The sequence below is a fragment of the Cyclopterus lumpus genome, chromosome 8 (assembly GCF_009769545.1).
Source record: "Cyclopterus lumpus isolate fCycLum1 chromosome 8, fCycLum1.pri, whole genome shotgun sequence".
In the NCBI taxonomy this organism is placed as follows: domain Eukaryota; kingdom Metazoa; phylum Chordata; class Actinopteri; order Perciformes; family Cyclopteridae; genus Cyclopterus; species Cyclopterus lumpus.
The window spans coordinates 485,846-506,168 of record NC_046973.1 but is presented as its reverse complement, the minus strand read 5'-3'; the positions used below and the strand labels follow the sequence as shown (position 1 = coordinate 506,168).

Here is a 20,323-nt window from a genome sequence, read left to right as displayed (position 1 = left end):
GTCTCTTGCCTCTGACCTGGTTTCATGTCCTGGTGTCTGTCTCTTGCCTCTGATCTGGTTTCATGGCCTGGTGTCTGTCTCTTGTCTCTGATCTGGTTTCATGTCCTGGTGTCTGTCTCTGTCTCTTGCCTCTGACCTGGTTTCATGTCCTGGTGTCTGTCTCTGTCTCTGATCTGGTTTCATGTCCTGGTGTCTGTCTCTTGTCTCTGATCTGGTTTCATGTCCTGGTGTCTGTCTCTGTCTCTTGCCTCTGATCTGGTTTCATGTCCTGGTGTCTGTCTCTGTCTCTTGTCTCTGACCTGGTTTCATGTCCTGGTGTCTGTCTCTTGTCTCTGATCTGGTTTCATGTCCTGGTGTCTGTCTCTTGTCTCTGACCTGGTTTCATGTCCTGGTGTCTGTCTCTTGTCTCTGATCTGGTTTCATGGCCTGGTGTCTGTCTCTTGTCTCTGATCTGGTTTCATGTCCTGGTGTCTGTCTCTTGTCTCTGATCTGGTTTCATGTCCTGGTGTCTGTCTCTTGTCTCTGACCTGGTTTCATGTCCTGGTGTCTGTCTCTGTCTCTGATCTGGTTTCATGTCCTGGTGTCTGTCTCTTGTCTCTTATCTGGTTTCATGTCCTGGTGTCTGTCTCTTGTCTCTGATCTGGTTTCATGTCCTGGTGTCTGTCTCTTGTCTCTGACCTGGTTTCATGTCCTGGTGTCTGTCTCTTATCTCTGACCTGGTTTCATGTCCTGGTGTCTGTCTCTTGTCTCTGACCTGGTTTCATGGCCTGGTGTCTGTCTCTGTCTCTTGTCTCTGACCTGGTTTCATGGCCTGGTGTCTGTCTCTTGTCTCTGATCTGGTTTCATGTCCTGGTGTCTGTCTCTTGTCTCTGACCTGGTTTCATGGCCTGGTGTCTGTCTCTGTCTCTTGTCTCTGATCTGGTTTCATGTCCTGGTGTCTGTCTCTGTCTCTTGTCTCTGATCTGGTTTCATGTCCTGGTGTCTGTCTCTGTCTCTTGTCTCTGATCTGGTTTCATGTCCTGGTGTCTGTCTCTGTCTCTTGTCTCTGATCTGGTTTCATGGCCTGGTGTCTGTCTCTTGCCTCCGACCTGGTTTCATGGCCTGGTGTCTGTCTCTTGTCTCTGATCTGGTTTCATGGCCTGGTGTCTGTCTCTTGTCTCTGATCTGGTTTCATGGCCTGGTGTCTGTCTCTTGTCTCTTATCTGGTTTCATGGCCTGGTGTCTGTCTCTTGTCTCTGATCTGGTTTCATGGCCTGGTGTCTGTCTCTTGCCTCTGACCTGGTTTCATGGCCTGGTGTCTGTCTCTTGTCTCTGATCTGGTTTCATGGCCTGGTGTCTGTCTCTTGTCTCTGATCTGGTTTCATGTCCTGGTGTCTGTCTCTGTCTCTTGCCTCTGACCTGGTTTCATGGCCTGGTGTCTGTCTCTTGTCTCTGATCTGGTTTCATGGCCTGGTGTCTGTCTCTTGCCTCTGATCTGGTTTCATGTCCTGGTGTCTGTCTCTTGCCTCTGATCTGGTTTCATGTCCTGGTGTCTGTCTCTTGCCTCTGATCTGGTTTCATGTCCTGGTGTCTGTCTCTTGTCTCTTATCTGGTTTCATGTCCTGGTGTCTGTCTCTTGTCTCTGATCTGGTTTCATGTCCTGGTGTCTGTCTCTTGTCTCTGATCTGGTTTCATGGCCTGGTGTCTGTCTCTTGTCTCTGATCTGGTTTCATGTCCTGGTGTCTGTCTCTGTCTCTTGCCTCTGACCTGGTTTCATGGCCTGGTGTCTGTCTCTTGTCTCTGACCTGGTTTCATGTCCTGGTGTCTGTCTCTTGCCTCTGATCTGGTTTCATGTCCTGGTGTCTGTCTCTTGCCTCTGATCTGGTTTCATGTCCTGGTGTCTGTCTCTTGCCTCTGAACTGGTTCATGGCCTGGTGTCTGTCTCTTGCCTCTGATCTGGTTTCATGTCCTGGTGTCTGTCTCTTGCCTCTGATCTGGTTTCATGGCCTGGTGTCTGTCTCTGTCTCTTGTCTCTGATCTGGTTTCATGTCCTGGTGTCTGTCTCTTGTCTCTGACCTGGTTTCATGTCCTGGTGTCTGTCTCTTGTCTCTGATCTGGTTTCATGTCCTGGTGTCTGTCTCTTGTCTCTGACCTGGTTTCATGTCCTGGTGTCTGTCTCTTGTCTCTGACCTGGTTTCATGTCCTGGTGTCTGTCTCTTGTCTCTGACCTGGTTTCATGTCCTGGTGTCTGTCTCTTGTCTCTGACCTGGTTTCATGGCCTGGTGTCTGTCTCTGTCTCTGATCTGGTTTCATGTCCTGGTGTCTGTCTCTTGTCTCTGATCTGGTTTCATGTCCTGGTGTCTGTCTCTGTCTCTTGTCTCTGATCTGGTTTCATGGCCTGGTGTCTGTCTCTGTCTCTTGTCTCTGATCTGGTTTCATGTCCTGGTGTCTGTCTCTTGTCTCTGACCTGGATTCATGGCCTGGTGTCTGTCTCTTGCCTCTGATCTGGTTTCATGGCCTGGTGTCTGTCTCTTGTCTCTGATCTGGTTTCATGTCCTGGTGTCTGTCTCTTGTCTCTGACCTGGTTTCATGTCCTGGTGTCTGTCTCTGTCTCTTGTCTCTGATCTGGTTTCATGTCCTGGTGTCTGTCTCTTGTCTCTGACCTGGTTTCATGTCCTGGTGTCTGTCTCTTGCCTCTGATCTGGTTTCATGTCCTGGTGTCTGTCTCTTGTCTCTGACCTGGTTTCATGTCCTGGTGTCTGTCTCTGTCTCTTGTCTCTGACCTGGTTTCATGTCCTGGTGTCTGTCTCTTGTCTCTGATCTGGTTTCATGTCCTGGTGTCTGTCTCTTGCCTCTGATCTGGTTTCATGTCCTGGTGTCTGTCTCTTGTCTCTGATCTGGTTTCATGTCCTGGTGTCTGTCTCTTGCCTCTGATCTGGTTTCATGTCCTGGTGTCTGTCTCTGCCTCTTGTCTCTGATCTGGTTTCATGTCCTGGTGTCTGTCTCTTGCCTCTGACCTGGTTTCATGTCCTGGTGTCTGTCTCTTGCCTCTGATCTGGTTTCATGTCCTGGTGTCTGTCTCTGTCTCTTGCCTCTGATCTGGTTTCATGGCCTGGTGTCTGTCTCGGTCTCTTGTCTCTGATCTGGTTTCATGTCCTGGTGTCTGTCTCTGTCTCTTATCTGGTTTCATGGCCTGGTGTCTGTCTCTTGTCTCTGATCTGGTTTCATGTCCTGGTGTCTGTCTCTTGCCTCTGACCTGGTTTCATGTCCTGGTGTCTGTCTCTTGCCTCTGATCTGGTTTCATGGCCTGGTGTCTGTCTCTTGCCTCTGACCTGGTTTCATGTCCTGGTGTCTGTCTCTTGTCTCTTATCTGGTTTCATGTCCTGGTGTCTGTCTCTTGTCTCTTATCTGGTTTCATGGCCTGGTGTCTGTCTCTTGTCTCTGATCTGGTTTCATGTCCTGGTGTCTGTCTCTTGCCTCTGACCTGGTTTCATGTCCTGGTGTCTGTCTCTTGCCTCTGATCTGGTTTCATGTCCTGGTGTCTGTCTCTTGCCTCTGATCTGGTTTCATGTCCTGGTGTCTGTCTCTTGTCTCTTATCTGGTTTCATGTCCTGGTGTCTGTCTCTTGTCTCTGATCTGGTTTTATGTCCTGGTGTCTGTCTCTGTCTCTTGCCTCTGACCTGGTTTCATGGCCTGGTGTCTGTCTCTTGTCTCTGACCTGGTTTCATGTCCTGGTGTCTGTCTCTTGTCTCTGACCTGGTTTCATGTCCTGGTGTCTGTCTCTTGTCTCTGACCTGGTTTCATGTCCTGGTGTCTGTCTCTTGCCTCTGATCTGGTTTCATGTCCTGGTGTCTGTCTCTTGCCTCTGATCTGGTTTCATGTCCTGGTGTCTGTCTCTTGCCTCTGATCTGGTTCATGGCCTGGTGTCTGTCTCTTGCCTCTGATCTGGTTTCATGTCCTGGTGTCTGTCTCTTGCCTCTGATCTGGTTTCATGGCCTGGTGTCTGTCTCTGTCTCTTGTCTCTGATCTGGTTTCATGTCCTGGTGTCTGTCTCTTGTCTCTGACCTGGTTTCATGTCCTGGTGTCTGTCTCTTGTCTCTGATCTGGTTTCATGTCCTGGTGTCTGTCTCTTGTCTCTGACCTGGTTTCATGTCCTGGTGTCTGTCTCTTGTCTCTGACCTGGTTTCATGTCCTGGTGTCTGTCTCTTGTCTCTGACCTGGTTTCATGTCCTGGTGTCTGTCTCTTGTCTCTGACCTGGTTTCATGGCCTGGTGTCTGTCTCTGTCTCTGATCTGGTTTCATGTCCTGGTGTCTGTCTCTTGTCTCTGATCTGGTTTCATGTCCTGGTGTCTGTCTCTGTCTCTTGTCTCTGATCTGGTTTCATGGCCTGGTGTCTGTCTCTGTCTCTTGTCTCTGATCTGGTTTCATGGCCTGGTGTCTGTCTCTGTCTCTTGTCTCTGATCTGGTTTCATGTCCTGGTGTCTGTCTCTTGTCTCTGACCTGGATTCATGGCCTGGTGTCTGTCTCTTGCCTCTGATCTGGTTTCATGGCCTGGTGTCTGTCTCTTGTCTCTGATCTGGTTTCATGTCCTGGTGTCTGTCTCTTGTCTCTGACCTGGTTTCATGTCCTGGTGTCTGTCTCTGTCTCTTGTCTCTGATCTGGTTTCATGTCCTGGTGTCTGTCTCTTGTCTCTGACCTGGTTTCATGTCCTGGTGTCTGTCTCTTGCCTCTGATCTGGTTTCATGTCCTGGTGTCTGTCTCTTGTCTCTGACCTGGTTTCATGTCCTGGTGTCTGTCTCTGTCTCTTGTCTCTGACCTGGTTTCATGTCCTGGTGTCTGTCTCTTGTCTCTGATCTGGTTTCATGTCCTGGTGTCTGTCTCTTGCCTCTGATCTGGTTTCATGTCCTGGTGTCTGTCTCTTGTCTCTGATCTGGTTTCATGTCCTGGTGTCTGTCTCTTGCCTCTGATCTGGTTTCATGTCCTGGTGTCTGTCTCTGCCTCTTGTCTCTGATCTGGTTTCATGTCCTGGTGTCTGTCTCTTGCCTCTGACCTGGTTTCATGTCCTGGTGTCTGTCTCTGTCTCTTGCCTCTGATCTGGTTTCATGTCCTGGTGTCTGTCTCTGTCTCTTGCCTCTGATCTGGTTTCATGGCCTGGTGTCTGTCTCGGTCTCTTGTCTCTGATCTGGTTTCATGTCCTGGTGTCTGTCTCTGTCTCTTGTCTCTGATCTGGTTTCATGTCCTGGTGTCTGTCTCTTGTCTCTGATCTGGTTTCATGTCCTGGTGTCTGTCTCTTGCCTCTGATCTGGTTTCATGGCCTGGTGTCTGTCTCTGTCTCTTGCCTCTGATCTGGTTTCATGTCCTGGTGTCTGTCTCTTGCCTCTGATCTGGTTTCATGTCCTGGTGTCTGTCTCTGTCTCTTGTCTCTGATCTGGTTTCATGTCCTGGTGTCTGTCTCTTGTCTCTGATCTGGTTTCATGTCCTGGTGTCTGTCTCTTGTCTCTGATCTGGTTTCATGTCCTGGTGTCTGTCTCTTGTCTCTGACCTGGTTTCATGTCCTGGTGTCTGTCTCTGTCTCTTGCCTCTGATCTGGTTTCATGTCCTGGTGTCTGTCTCTGTCTCTTGTCTCTGATCTGGTTTCATGTCCTGGTGTCTGTCTCTTGCCTCTGATCTGGTTTCATGTCCTGGTGTCTGTCTCTGTCTCTTGCCTCTGATCTGGTTTCATGTCCTGGTGTCTGTCTCTGTCTCTTGCCTCTGATCTGGTTTCATGTCCTGGTGTCTGTCTCTGTCTCTTGTCTCTGATCTGGTTTCATGGCCTGGTGTCTGTCTCTTGTCTCTGATCTGGTTTCATGTCCTGGTGTCTGTCTCTTGTCTCTGACCTGGTTTCATGTCCTGGTGTCTGTCTCTGTCTCTTGCCTCTGATCTGGTTTCATGTCCTGGTGTCTGTCTCTGTCTCTTGTCTCTGACCTGGTTTCATGTCCTGGTGTCTGTCTCTTGCCTCTGATCTGGTTTCATGTCCTGGTGTCTGTCTATGGTCTCTGACCTGGTTTCATGTCCTGGTGTCTGTCTCTTGCCTCTGACCTGGTTTCATGTCCTGGTGTCTGTCTCTTGTCTCTGAACTAACCATTCAAAAACATATAGCAGAATAACATCTATAACCTATACTATAAAAACATCTATAACCTATACCAGAATAACATCTATAACATATACCAGAAAAATATCTATAACCTATACCAGAATGAAATCTATAACATACAGCAGAATAACATCGATGACCTATACCAGAATAACATCTATAACATATAGCAGAATAATATCTTTAACATATACTAGAATAACATCTATAACACATACCAGAATAACATCTATAACATATAGCAGAATAATATCTTTAACCTATACTAGAATAACATCTATAACACATACCAGAATAACATCTATAACATATAGCAGAATAACAACGATAACCTCTACCAGAATAACATCCATAACATATAGCAGAATAATAACTTTAACCTATACTAGAATAACATCTATAACATATAATAGAATAACATCTATAACCTATACTAGAATAACATCTATAACCTATACTAGAATAACATCTATAACACATACAACAATAACATCTATAACCTATACTAGAATAACAAGTATAACCTATACTAGAATAACATATATAACCTATACTAGAATAACATCTATAACACATAAAACAATAACATATATAACCTATACTAGAATAACATCTATAATACATACAAGAATAACATCTATAACCTATATTAGAATAACATATCTAACACATACTAGAATAACATCTATAACCTATACTAGAATAACATATATAACCTATACTAGAATAACATCGATAACATATACTAGAATAACATATATAACCTATACTAGAAAAACATCTATAACACATACCAGAATAACATATAGATTATAGATGTTATTCTAGTATAAGTTATATACTAGAATAACATCTATAACCTATATTAGAATAACATCTGTAACACATACCAGAATAACATCTATAACATATACTAGAATAACATCTATAATCTATACTAGAATAACATATATAACCTATACTAGAATAACATATATAACCTATACTAGAATAACATATATAACCTATACTAGAATAACATCTGTAACACATAACAGAATAACATCTATAACATATACTAGAATAACATCTATAACATATACTAGAATAACATCTATAACCTATACTAGAATAACATCTATAACATATACCAGAATAACATCTATAACATATGCTAGAATAACATCTATAACATATACCAGAATAACATATATAACCTATACTTGAATAACATCTGTAACACATAACAGAATAACATCTATAACATATACTAGAATAACATCTATAACATATACTAGAATAACATCTATAACATATACCAGAATAAAATCTATAACGTATAGCAGAATAATATCTTTAACCTATACTAGAATAACATCTATAACATATACCAGAATAATATCTATAACCTATACTAGAATAACATCTATAACATATACCAGAATAACATCTATAACATATGCTAGAATAACATCTATAACATATACCAGAATAACATATATAACCTATACTTGAATAACATCTGTAACACATAACAGAATAACATCTATAACATATACTAGAATAACATCTATAACATATACTAGAATAACATCTATAACATATACCAGAATAAAATCTATAACGTATAGCAGAATAATATCTTTAACCTATACTAGAATAACATCTATAACATATACCAGAATAACATCTATAACATATGCTAGAATAACATATATAACATATACCAGAATAACATATATAACATATACTAGAATATCATCTATAACATACACTAGAATAACATCTATAACATATACCAGAATAACATCTATAACATATACTAGAATATCATCTATAACATACACTAGAATAACATATATAACATATACCAGAATAACATCTATAACATATACTAGAATAACATCTATAACATATACCAGAATAACATCTATAACATATACTAGAATAACATCTATAACATATACCAGAATAACATCTATTACATATACTAGAATATCATCTATAACATACACTAGAATAACATCTATAACATATACTAGAATAACATCTATAACCTATACTAGAATAACATCTATAACCTATACTAGAATAACATCTATAACACATACAACAATAACATCTATAACCTATACTAGAATAACAAGTATAACCTATACTAGAATAACATATATAACCTTTACTAGAATAACATCTATAACACATAAAACAATAACATATATAACCTATACTAGAATAACATCTATAATACATACAAGAATAACATCTATAACCTATATTAGAATAACATATCTAACACATACTAGAATAACATCTATAACCTATACTAGAATAACATATATAACCTATACTAGAATAACATCGATAACATATACTAGAATAACATATATAACCTATACTAGAAAAACATCTATAACACATACCAGAATAACATATAGATTATAGATGTTATTCTAGTATAAGTTATATACTAGAATAACATCTATAACCTATATTAGAATAACATCTGTAACACATACCAGAATAACATCTATAACATATACTAGAATAACATCTATAATCTATACTAGAATAACATATATAACCTATACTAGAATAACATATATAACCTATACTAGAATAACATATATAACCTATACTAGAATAACATCTGTAACACATAACAGAATAACATCTATAACATATACTAGAATAACATCTATAACATATACTAGAATAACATCTATAACCTATACTAGAATAACATCTATAACATATACCAGAATAACATCTATAACATATGCTAGAATAACATCTATAACATATACCAGAATAACATATATAACCTATACTTGAATAACATCTGTAACACATAACAGAATAACATCTATAACATATACTAGAATAACATCTATAACATATACTAGAATAACATCTATAACATATACCAGAATAAAATCTATAACGTATAGCAGAATAATATCTTTAACCTATACTAGAATAACATCTATAACATATACCAGAATAATATCTATAACCTATACTAGAATAACATCTATAACATATACCAGAATAACATCTATAACATATGCTAGAATAACATCTATAACATATACCAGAATAACATATATAACCTATACTTGAATAACATCTGTAACACATAACAGAATAACATCTATAACATATACTAGAATAACATCTATAACATATACTAGAATAACATCTATAACATATACCAGAATAAAATCTATAACGTATAGCAGAATAATATCTTTAACCTATACTAGAATAACATCTATAACATATACCAGAATAACATCTATAACATATGCTAGAATAACATATATAACATATACCAGAATAACATATATAACATATACTAGAATATCATCTATAACATACACTAGAATAACATCTATAACATATACCAGAATAACATCTATAACATATACTAGAATATCATCTATAACATACACTAGAATAACATATATAACATATACCAGAATAACATCTATAACATATACTAGAATAACATCTATAACATATACCAGAATAACATCTATAACATATACTAGAATAACATCTATAACATATACCAGAATAACATCTATTACATATACTAGAATATCATCTATAACATACACTAGAATAACATCTATAACATATACTAGAATAACATCTATAACATATACCAGAATAACATCTATAACGTATAGCAGAATAATATCTTTAACCTATACTAGAATAACATCTATAACATATACCAGAATAACATCTACAACATATGCTAGAATAACATCTATAACACATACCAGAATAACGTATAGGTTATATATGTTATTCTAGTATGGGTTATATACTAGAATAACATCTAAAACCTATATTAGATTAACATCTGTAACACATACCAGAATAACATCTATAACATATACTAGAATAACATATATAACCTATACTAGAATAACATATATAACCTATACTAGAATAACATCTGTAACACATACCAGAATAACATCTATAACATATACTAGAATAACATCTATAACATATACTAGAATAACATCTATAACATATACCAGAATAACATCTATAACGTATAGCAGAATATTATCTTTAACCTATACTAGAATAACATCTATAACATATACCAGAATAACATCCATAACATGCTAGAATAACATCTATAACACATACCAGAATAACATATAGGTTATATATGTTATTCTAGTATAGGTTATATACTAGAATAACATCTATAACCTATATTAGAATAACATATGTAACACATACCAGAATAACATCCATAACATAAACTAGAAAAACATCTATAACATATACTAGAATATCATCTATAACATATACTGGAATAACATCTATAACATATACTAGAATAACATCCATAACATATACCAGAATAACATCTATAACGTATAGCAGAATATCTTTAACCTATACTAGAATAACATCTATAACATATACCAGAATAACATATATAACATATACTAGAATATCATCTGTTACATACACTAGAATAACATCTATAACATATACCAGAATAACATCTATAAGATATACTAGAATATCATCTATAACATACACTAGAATAACATATATAACATATACCAGAATAACATCTATAACATATACTAGAATAACATCTATAACATATACCAGAATAACATCTATAACATATACTAGAATAACATCTATAACATATACTAGAATAACATCTATAACGTATAGCAGAATAATATCTATAACATATACTAGAATATCATCTATAACATACACTAGAATAACATCTATAACATATACTAGAATAACATCTATAACATATACCAGAATAACATCTATAACATATACCAGAATAACATCTATAACATATACTAGAATATCATCTATAACATATACTAGAATATCATCTATAACATACACTAGAATAACATCTATAACATATACTAGAATAACATCTTTAACATATACCAGAATAACATCTATAACGTATAGCAGAATAATATCTATAACATATACTAGAATATCATCTATAACATATACTAGAATAACATATATAATATATACTAGAATAACATCTATAATCTATACTAGAATAACATCTATAATCTATACTAGAATAACATCTATAATCTATACTAGAATAACATATATAACCTATACTAGAATAACATCTGTAACACATACCAGAATAACATATATAACCTATACTAGAATAACATCTGTAACACATACCAGAATAACATCTATAACATATACTAGAATAACATCTATAACATATACCAGAATAACATCTATAACATATGCTAGAATAACATCTATAACACATACCAGAATAACATATAGATTATATATGTTATTCTAGTATAGGTTATATACTAGAATAACATCTATAACCTATATTAGAATAACATATGTAACACATACCAGAATAACATCCATAACATATACTAGAAAAACATCTATAACATATACTAGAATAACATCTATAATATATACTAGAATAACATCTATAACCTATACTAGAATAACATATATAACCTATACTAGAATAACATCTGTAACACATACCAGAATAACATCTATAACATATACTAGAATAACATCTATAACATATACTAGAATAACATCTATAACCTATACTAGAATAACATATATAACTTATACTAGAATAACATCTATAACATATACTAGAATAACATCTATAACCTATACTAGAATAACATATATAACCTATACTAGAATAACATATATAACCTATACTAGAATAACATATATAACCTATACTAGAATAACATATATAACCTATACTAGAATAACATATATAACCTATACTAGAATAACATCTATAACCTATACTAGAATAACATCTATAACCTATACTATAAAACATATAACCTATACTAGAATAACATCCATAACATATACTAACTATAACTATACTGGAACAAGCTATTCATGGTGGGACAAGCTCCTTATGATGGAATGGTGGAATGAGCTCCTCATGGTGGAACAAACTCCTCAATGGTGGAATGGTGGAACAAGCTCCTCAATGGTGGAATGCTGGAACGAGCTCCTCAATGGTGGAATGCTGGAACGAGCACCTCAATGGTGGAACGAGCTCCGTATGATGGAATAGTGGAACGAGCTCCTCATGGTGGAACAAGCTCCTCAATGGTGGAATGGTGGAACAAGCTCCTCAATGGTGGAATGGTGGAACAAGCTCATCATGGTGGAATGGTGGAACAAGCCCCTCATGGTGGAACGAGCTCCTCATGGTGGAACGAGCTCCTCAATGGTGGAACGAGCTCCTCAGTGGTGGAATGGAGGAACGAGCTCCTCATGGTGGAATGGTAGAACAAACTCGTCAATGGTGGAATGGTGGAACGAGCTCCTCAATGGTGGAATGGTAGAACAAACTCCTCATGGTGAAATGGTGGAACAAGCTCCTCAATGGTGGAATGGTGGAACAAGCTCCTCAATGGTGGAATGGTAGAACAAACTCCTCAATGGTGGAATGGTGGAACAAGCTCCTCACTGGTGGAATGGTAGAACAAACTCCTCAATGGTGGAATGGTGGAACAAGCTCCTCAATGATGGAATGGTGGAATGAGCTCCTCATGGTGGAACAAACTCCTCAATGGTGGAATGGTGGAACAAACTCCTCAATGGTGGAATGGTGGAACAAGCTCCTCAATGGTGGAATGCTGGAACGAGCTCCTCAATGGTGGAATGCTGGAACGAGCACCTCAATGGTGGAATGGTGGAACAAGCTCCTCAATGGTGGAATGCTGGAACGAGCTCCTCAATGGTGGAATGCTGGAACGAGCACCTCAATGGTGGAACGAGCTCCGTATGATGGAATAGTGGAACGAGCTCCTCATGGTGGAACAAGCTCCTCAATGGTGGAATGGTGGAACAAGCTCCTCAATGGTGGAATGGTGGAACAAGCTCATCATGGTGGAATGGTGGAACAAGCCCCTCATGGTGGAACGAGCTCCTCATGGTGGAACGAGCTCCTCAATGGTGGAACGAGCTCCTCAGTGGTGGAATGGAGGAACGAGCTCCTCATGGTGGAATGGTAGAACAAACTCGTCAATGGTGGAATGGTGGAACGAGCTCCTCAATGGTGGAATGGTAGAACAAACTCCTCATGGTGAAATGGTGGAACAAGCTCCTCAATGGTGGAATGGTGGAACAAGCTCCTCAATGGTGGAATGGTAGAACAAACTCCTCAATGGTGGAATGGTGGAACAAGCTCCTCACTGGTGGAATGGTAGAACAAACTCCTCAATGGTGGAATGGTGGAACAAGCTCCTCAATGTTGGAATGGTGGAACAAGCTCCTCAATGGTGGAATGGTGGAACAAGCTCCTCACTGGTGGAATGGTAGAACAAACTCCTCAATGGTGGAATGGTGGAACAAGCTCCTCAATGTTGGAATGGTGGAACAAGCTCCTCATGGTGGAACAAGCTCCTCAATGGTGGAATGGTGGAATGAACTCCTCATGGTGGAATGAGCTCCTCAATGGTGGAACGAGCTCCTCATGGTGGAACAAGCTCCTCATGGTGGAACGAGCTCCTCATGGTGGAACGAGCTCCTCATGGTGGAACAAGCTCCTCATGGTGGAACGAGCTCCTCATGGTGGAACGAGCTCCTCATGGTGGAACAAGCTCCTCATGGTGGAACGAGCTCCTCATGGTGGAACGGGCTCCTCATGGTGGAATGGTATTACTTATGGTATTACCTATGGTATTACTCATGGTATTACTCATGGTATTACGTATGGTATTACTCATGGTATTACTTATGGTATTACTCATGGTATTACTTATGGTATTACGTATGGTATTACTCATGGTATTACTCATGGTATTACGTATGGTATTACTCATGGTATTACGTATGGCATTACTCATGGTATTACGTATGGTATTACTTATAGTATTACTTATGGTATTACGTATGGCATTACTCATGGTATTACGTATGGTATTACTCATGGTATTACCTATGGTATTACTTATGGTATTACTTGTGGTATTACTTATAGTATTACTTATGGTATTACTTATGGTATTGTTGTAGTTTGGCTTTCTTGAAGAAACATTACTTTCTTGATTCTTGTTGTTCTGAGTTTGGACTCATGGTTTAATGCACTTATTGTAAGTCACTTTGGATAAAAGTGTCAGCTAAATGACATGAAATGTAATGTAAAGTAATGTAATGTAATGTATATATGTATATATACATATATATGTATATGTATACATATACGTATATATGTGTATGTATATATATACATATATATACATATGTATATGTATACATATACATATATATGTAAATGTATATATATACGTATATATGTGTATGTGTATATATATGTATATATTACATTACATTTTATTCAGCTGACACTTATCTAAAGCGAATTACATTCATACACCATAGACACAGCTACGGGGAGCAAATATACATGTACATATATCTATATATATCTATATATATATGTATATATATATAGATATATATGTATATATACTGTATGTTGGGGGGGTTCAACTTTCATTTTAACAACAACACCATGTATAAATGATATTCTTCTCTTACCTGTGATGGAGTGTCAGTTTGATGGATAAAATATTCGACTTCACCTCTTATCGTCTTGCTGGAGGAGCTTTTCTATTGGATGATTCAGAGTACAGGTGTAACTCCTCCCTCCTCCGGATACAAAGGTGTCAGCTGATCACCAAAAACAGGAGTGATTTTATTTGTGACCGACTAAAAGTTCACAAAGTGAAAAGAAGACGTGAAGCTTCATTCTTTAATCCACAAATGTTACAATCTTCCTTCTTCAAGGCACACGGCTTATCAACAGTAATAAAGCGTTACAAACAGACCATATGGAACATATTTAAACGTGTTATTACCATTATTAGATGTTTATATACTGATCATAAAGACATTATAGATATGAGGCGAAAGTCTCAGAAGACTCATCCATAAAACATGTGAAATATGTTATATGACTAAATGATGGGAGACGCCATCAAATCCAAGATCAATTGATTCTTTGTGATGTGTTGCTCAATATTTAATAAGTTCTGATACCTCTTTAAAATGTTTGAGCAAATCTAAAAATCTGGAATCTAAATAATTAGTTTTCCCCTTCGTCGTCAGCCGTCGTCTTCATCTCTCCACTTAGTCTGCAGCTCCCCTCTCTCTGGAAGACGAAGATCAAAGGTCAGGCTCACGTCAGCTGATGCTAACTGTGTTGAAGTACTCTACCTGTGGTTACCTGTATGAGGTCATCATGCTGCGGTGCTCGGGGGCAAAGGTCACGCCTCTGCCTGCTCTGTCCTGAGATCCAGTGCTGTTCTTCCTTATGATACCTGAGGCACACAAACTATTATATTAATAAGCAGTATCAATGTTAATAAATGGATTGCATGCTGTGGTTCCTCCTCACCTGCAGGGGGCAGCCCGTCCAGTCTCTGCAGGCTGTTCCTGCGAGAGGGGGGGTGGTTCCCGGTCTTGGAGAGGCGACGTTGGCGGTGGTTCAACATGGCCGCCGGGGAGACGATGCCAGGGGGAGGGACTTTACCCATCCTCAGGTACAGCTCCTCAATTTCTCGCTTCTGATTGGCCTGCAGGGTCTGCACTTCCACATAGTGTCTGGCATCCAAAAGGGTTCACAATGTATTTATTGTAAAAACGAAGAGTGAGTTATTTAAACTATTTCCATCAACCAATCACCTTTCACGGAGCTCATGTAGCTCCACCCACATCTCCTCCTTCTCGCTCTCTGATTCGTCAGAGCTGACGTTAAGCGCTGAGCGGCTCCATGATTGGCCGAAGTTGCCGGCCGACCCCTCCCACAGGCTGACACTTGGCCTCCGGCACCCCCCCACCCCCCTCCTCTCCTCCTCTTCCTCCTGAATATGAAGAGGCGGGGAGACCTTGACCACCGAGCCCACGCTGCTCTCTGATTCGCTACGCTCCGTCGTGCTGCCCTCTGAGTTTTTTGAATGGTTGGCCCCGGAGGGAGGCGGGGAATGGGTGGTAGGTGTGGTCTGACCGAGGGGGCGGGGCTCCTGGTGACGGACAGCAACAATGACGTTAGAGGGCGTCACCTGGAAACGACCAACGCTTAAGACCGAAGGATTCTTCACTGAAAGAGAAGAAGAAGACGCAGTTTGTCCTCCAGAAGGCGCTACAGGAACCAATCAGCCATTACTGACCTTCCCCTTCATCCCCTCCATCACCTCCATCCCCTCCATCACCTCCATCACTTTCATCACCTGCATCCCCTCCATCACCTCCATCACCTGCATCCCCTTCATCACCTCCATCACTTTCATCCCCTTCATCACCTCCATCACTTTCATCACCTCCATCACCTGCATCCCCTCCATCACCTGCATCCCCTCCATCACCTGCATCACTTTCATCACCTGCATCCCCTCCATCACCTGCATCCCCTCCATCACCTCCATCACCTGCATCCCCTTCATCACCTCCATCACTTTCATCACCTGCATCCCCTCCATCCCCTCCATCACCTCCATCCCCTCTATCACCTGCATCCCCTCCATCCCCTCCATCCCCTCCATCCCCTCCATCCCCTCCATCACCTGCATCCCCTTCATCACCTCCATCACTTTCATCACCTGCATCCCCTCCATCCCCTCCATCACCTGCATCCCCTTCATCACCTCCATCACTTTCATCCCCTTCATCACCTCCATCACTTTCATCACCTGCATCACCTCCATCCCCTCCATCACCTCCATCCCCTCTATCACCTGCATCCCCTCCATCACCTGCATCCCCTCCATCACCTCCATCACCTGCATCCCCTTCATCACCTCCATCACTTTCATCACCTGCATCCCCTTCATCACCTCCATCACTTTCATCACCTGCATCACCTCCATCCCCTCCATCACTTTCATCACCTCCATCACCTCCATCCCCTCCATCACCTCCATCCCCTCCATCACCTGCATCCCCTCCATCACCTCCATCCCCTCCATCCCCTCCATCACCTGCATCCCCTCCATCACCTCCATCACCTCCATCCCCTCCATCCCCTCCATCACCTGCATCCCCTCCATCACCTCCATCACTTTCATCACCTGCATCCCCTCCATCACCTCCATCACTTTCATCCCCTTCATCACCTCCATCACCTTCATCACCTCCATCCCCTCCATCACCTGCATCCCCTCCATCCCCTCCATCCCCTCCATCACCTGCATCCCCTCCATCACCTCTATCACTTTCATCACCTGCATCCCCTCCATCACCTCCATCACTTTCATCCCCTTCATCACCTCCATCACCTTCATCACCTCCATCCCCTCCATCACCTGCATCCCCTCCATCCCCTCCATCCCCTCCATCACCTGCATCCCCTCCATCACCTCTATCACTTTCATCACCTGCATCCCCTCCATCACCTCTATCACTTTCATCACCTGCATCCCCTCCATCCCCTCCATCACCTGCATCCCCTTCATCACCTCCATCACTTTTATCACCTCCATCACTTTCATCACCTGCATCACCTCCATCACTTTCATCACCTCCATCACTTTCATCCCCTCCATCCCCTCCATCACCTGCATCCCCTCCATCACCTCCATCCCCTCCATCACCTCCATCACTTTCATCACCTGCATCCCCTCCATCACCTCCATCACCTCCATCCCCTCCATCACCTGCATCCCCTCCATCCCCTCCATCACCTGCATCCCCTCCATCACCTCCATCACCTCCATCCCCTCCATCACCTGCATCCCCTCCATCCCCTCCATCCCCTCCATCACCTCCATCCCCTCCATCACCTGCATCCCCTCCATCACCTCCATCACCTGCATCCCCTCCATCCCCTCCATCACCTCCATCACCTGCATCCCCTCCATCACCTCCATCACCTGCATCCCCTCCATCCCCTCCATCACCTGCATCCCCTCCATCCCCTCCATCACCTGCATCCCCTCCATCCCCTCCATCCCCTCCATCACCTCCATCCCCTCCATCACCTCCATCCCCTCCATCACCTGCATCCCCTCCATCCCCTCCATCACCTGCATCCCCTCCATCCCCTCCATCCCCTCCATCACCTCCATCCCCTCCATCACCTGCATCCCCTCCATCACCTCCATCCCCTCTATCACCTGCATCCCCTCCATCACCTCCATCACCTGCATCCCCTCCATCACCTCCATCCCCTCTATCACCTGCATCCCCTCCATCACCTCCATCACCTGCATCCCCTCCATCACCTCCATCACCTGCATCCCCTCCATCCCCTCCATCCCCTCCATCACCTGCATCCCCTCCATCACCTGCATCCCCTCCATCCCCTCCATCACCTGCATCCCCTCCATCTCCTCCATCACCTCCATCCCCTCTATCACCTGTATCACCTGCATCCCCTCCATCACCTCCATCACCTGCATCCCCTCCATCACCTGCATCCCCTTCATCACCTCCATCACTTTCATCACCTGCATCCCCTCCATCCCCTCCATCACCTGCATCCCCTCCATCCCCTCCATCACCTCCATCACCTGCATCCCCTCCATCACCTGCATCCCCTTCATCACCTCCATCACTTTCATCACCTGCATCCCCTCCATCACCTGCATCCCCTTCATCCCCTCCATCACCTCCATCACCTCCATCCCCTCCATCACCTCCATCACTTTCATCCCCTCCATCCCCTCCATCACCTCCATCACTTTCATCCCCTCCATCACCTCCATCCCCTCCATCACCTGCATCCCCTTCATCCCCTCCATCACCTCCATCACCTCCATCCCCTCCATCACCTCCATCACTTTCATCCCCTCCATCACCTGCATCCCCTCCATCACCTCCAACCCCTCTAACACCTGCATCCCCTCCATCACCTCCATCACCTGCATCACCTCCATCCCCTCCATCACCTCCATCCCCTCTATCACCTGCATCCCCTCCATCACCTGCATCCCCTCCATCACCTCCATCCCCTCCATCACCTCCATCCCCTCCATCACCTGCATCCCCTCCATCCCCTCCATCCCCTCCATCACCTGCATCCCCTCCATCACCTCCATCCCCTCCATCACCTCCATCCCCTCCATCACCTTCATCCCCTCCATCCCCTCCATCACCTCCATCCCCTCCTTCACCTCCTTCACCTCCATCACCTCCATCCCCTCCATCACCTCCATCCCCTCCATCACCTTCATCCCCTCCATCCCCTCCATCACCTCCATCCCCTCCTTCACCTCCTTCACCTCCATCACCTCCATCCCCTCAAGGTGACATTAGCCTATTTTAAGATGTTGTATTCATTTCTAGTTATTTAAGAGCATACAAACCTATTGTCTTCATGAGAAAAAAGTACCTGAAGATATTTAGTTCTCTGTTCTTTCAATCAAACTTTTATTTCAGACTCCAGATAGTACAAAACATTGAATATTCTTTGTTTGAACCCAAAAAACATATTGTTTTCTCTAAAAATAAAATAAAAAATAAATTAAAGCTGCAAGCAGCAATGAACGGGTCCTCGCTCACCGGCGGTCGTACGTTTTACCGTTTGTTGCGTAACCTCGATATTCTTTCACCAGTAGGCGGCGCGTCGACTGTGAGTGAAAATAAGCTCGTCGATATCCTCAGACCGCGACTTGTGACAAGCACGACAAGTTTGGGGCAGATTAGAGAAAGTCCATTTGAGCCAGTAGGTGGCGCTTTGAGAGCATATACATGCACCACGTGTCTCTACGTGAAGTGTAGACCATGTTGTGTAAATTTCATGTGAATCTGATGCATTTTAGGCTAATTTGTTTTGGCCAGTAGGGGGCGCTTTGAGAATGTGAACAGATACATGCATCATGTGTCTCTACGTGAAGTCTAGACCACGTCATGTAAATTAAAGGTAAAAAAAAATGCTTACAAAATTTGCCCTGACATGGATTTGAACACACGACTCCCGCACTCAAGTCATGTGTTTTATCCCACTGCGCCACCGGTTTGCTGAAAATCTTTTATAAGACAATATGTGTGTTTTATTGTCTTCTGCAGGAGCTAATAAATAAACGGAAAAGAAATCATCCGAGTAAACTTCTTTCCTGCCCAATACAAATCTGTTACATATATAAATATATAGATACAGATATAATTATTTATATATTGTGTCTATAAATATATAGTTTATATATATATAGTTGACGTTTTTTTGGA

The 20,323-nt window shown here is 41.7% G+C and overlaps 1 protein-coding gene across 1 annotated transcript in view; it reads right to left on the bottom strand.

Moving 5' to 3' along the window:
* Positions 1-14,898: 14,898 nt before the first annotated feature.
* Positions 14,899-20,323, bottom strand: part of LOC117734700 (serine/threonine-protein kinase WNK4-like) — a 36,458-nt gene continuing 31,033 nt past the window's right edge. Inside the window, exons 20-23 of the mRNA XM_034538945.1 lie at positions 15,845-16,259; positions 15,558-15,763; positions 15,387-15,480; positions 14,899-15,311 (exon numbers count right to left, since the gene is read on the bottom strand). Of these exons, the coding sequence (XP_034394836.1) occupies positions 15,290-15,311; positions 15,387-15,480; positions 15,558-15,763; positions 15,845-16,259 (737 nt within the window). The 3' untranslated portion in view covers positions 14,899-15,289. The remainder of the gene's footprint in view (positions 15,312-15,386; positions 15,481-15,557; positions 15,764-15,844; positions 16,260-20,323) is intronic.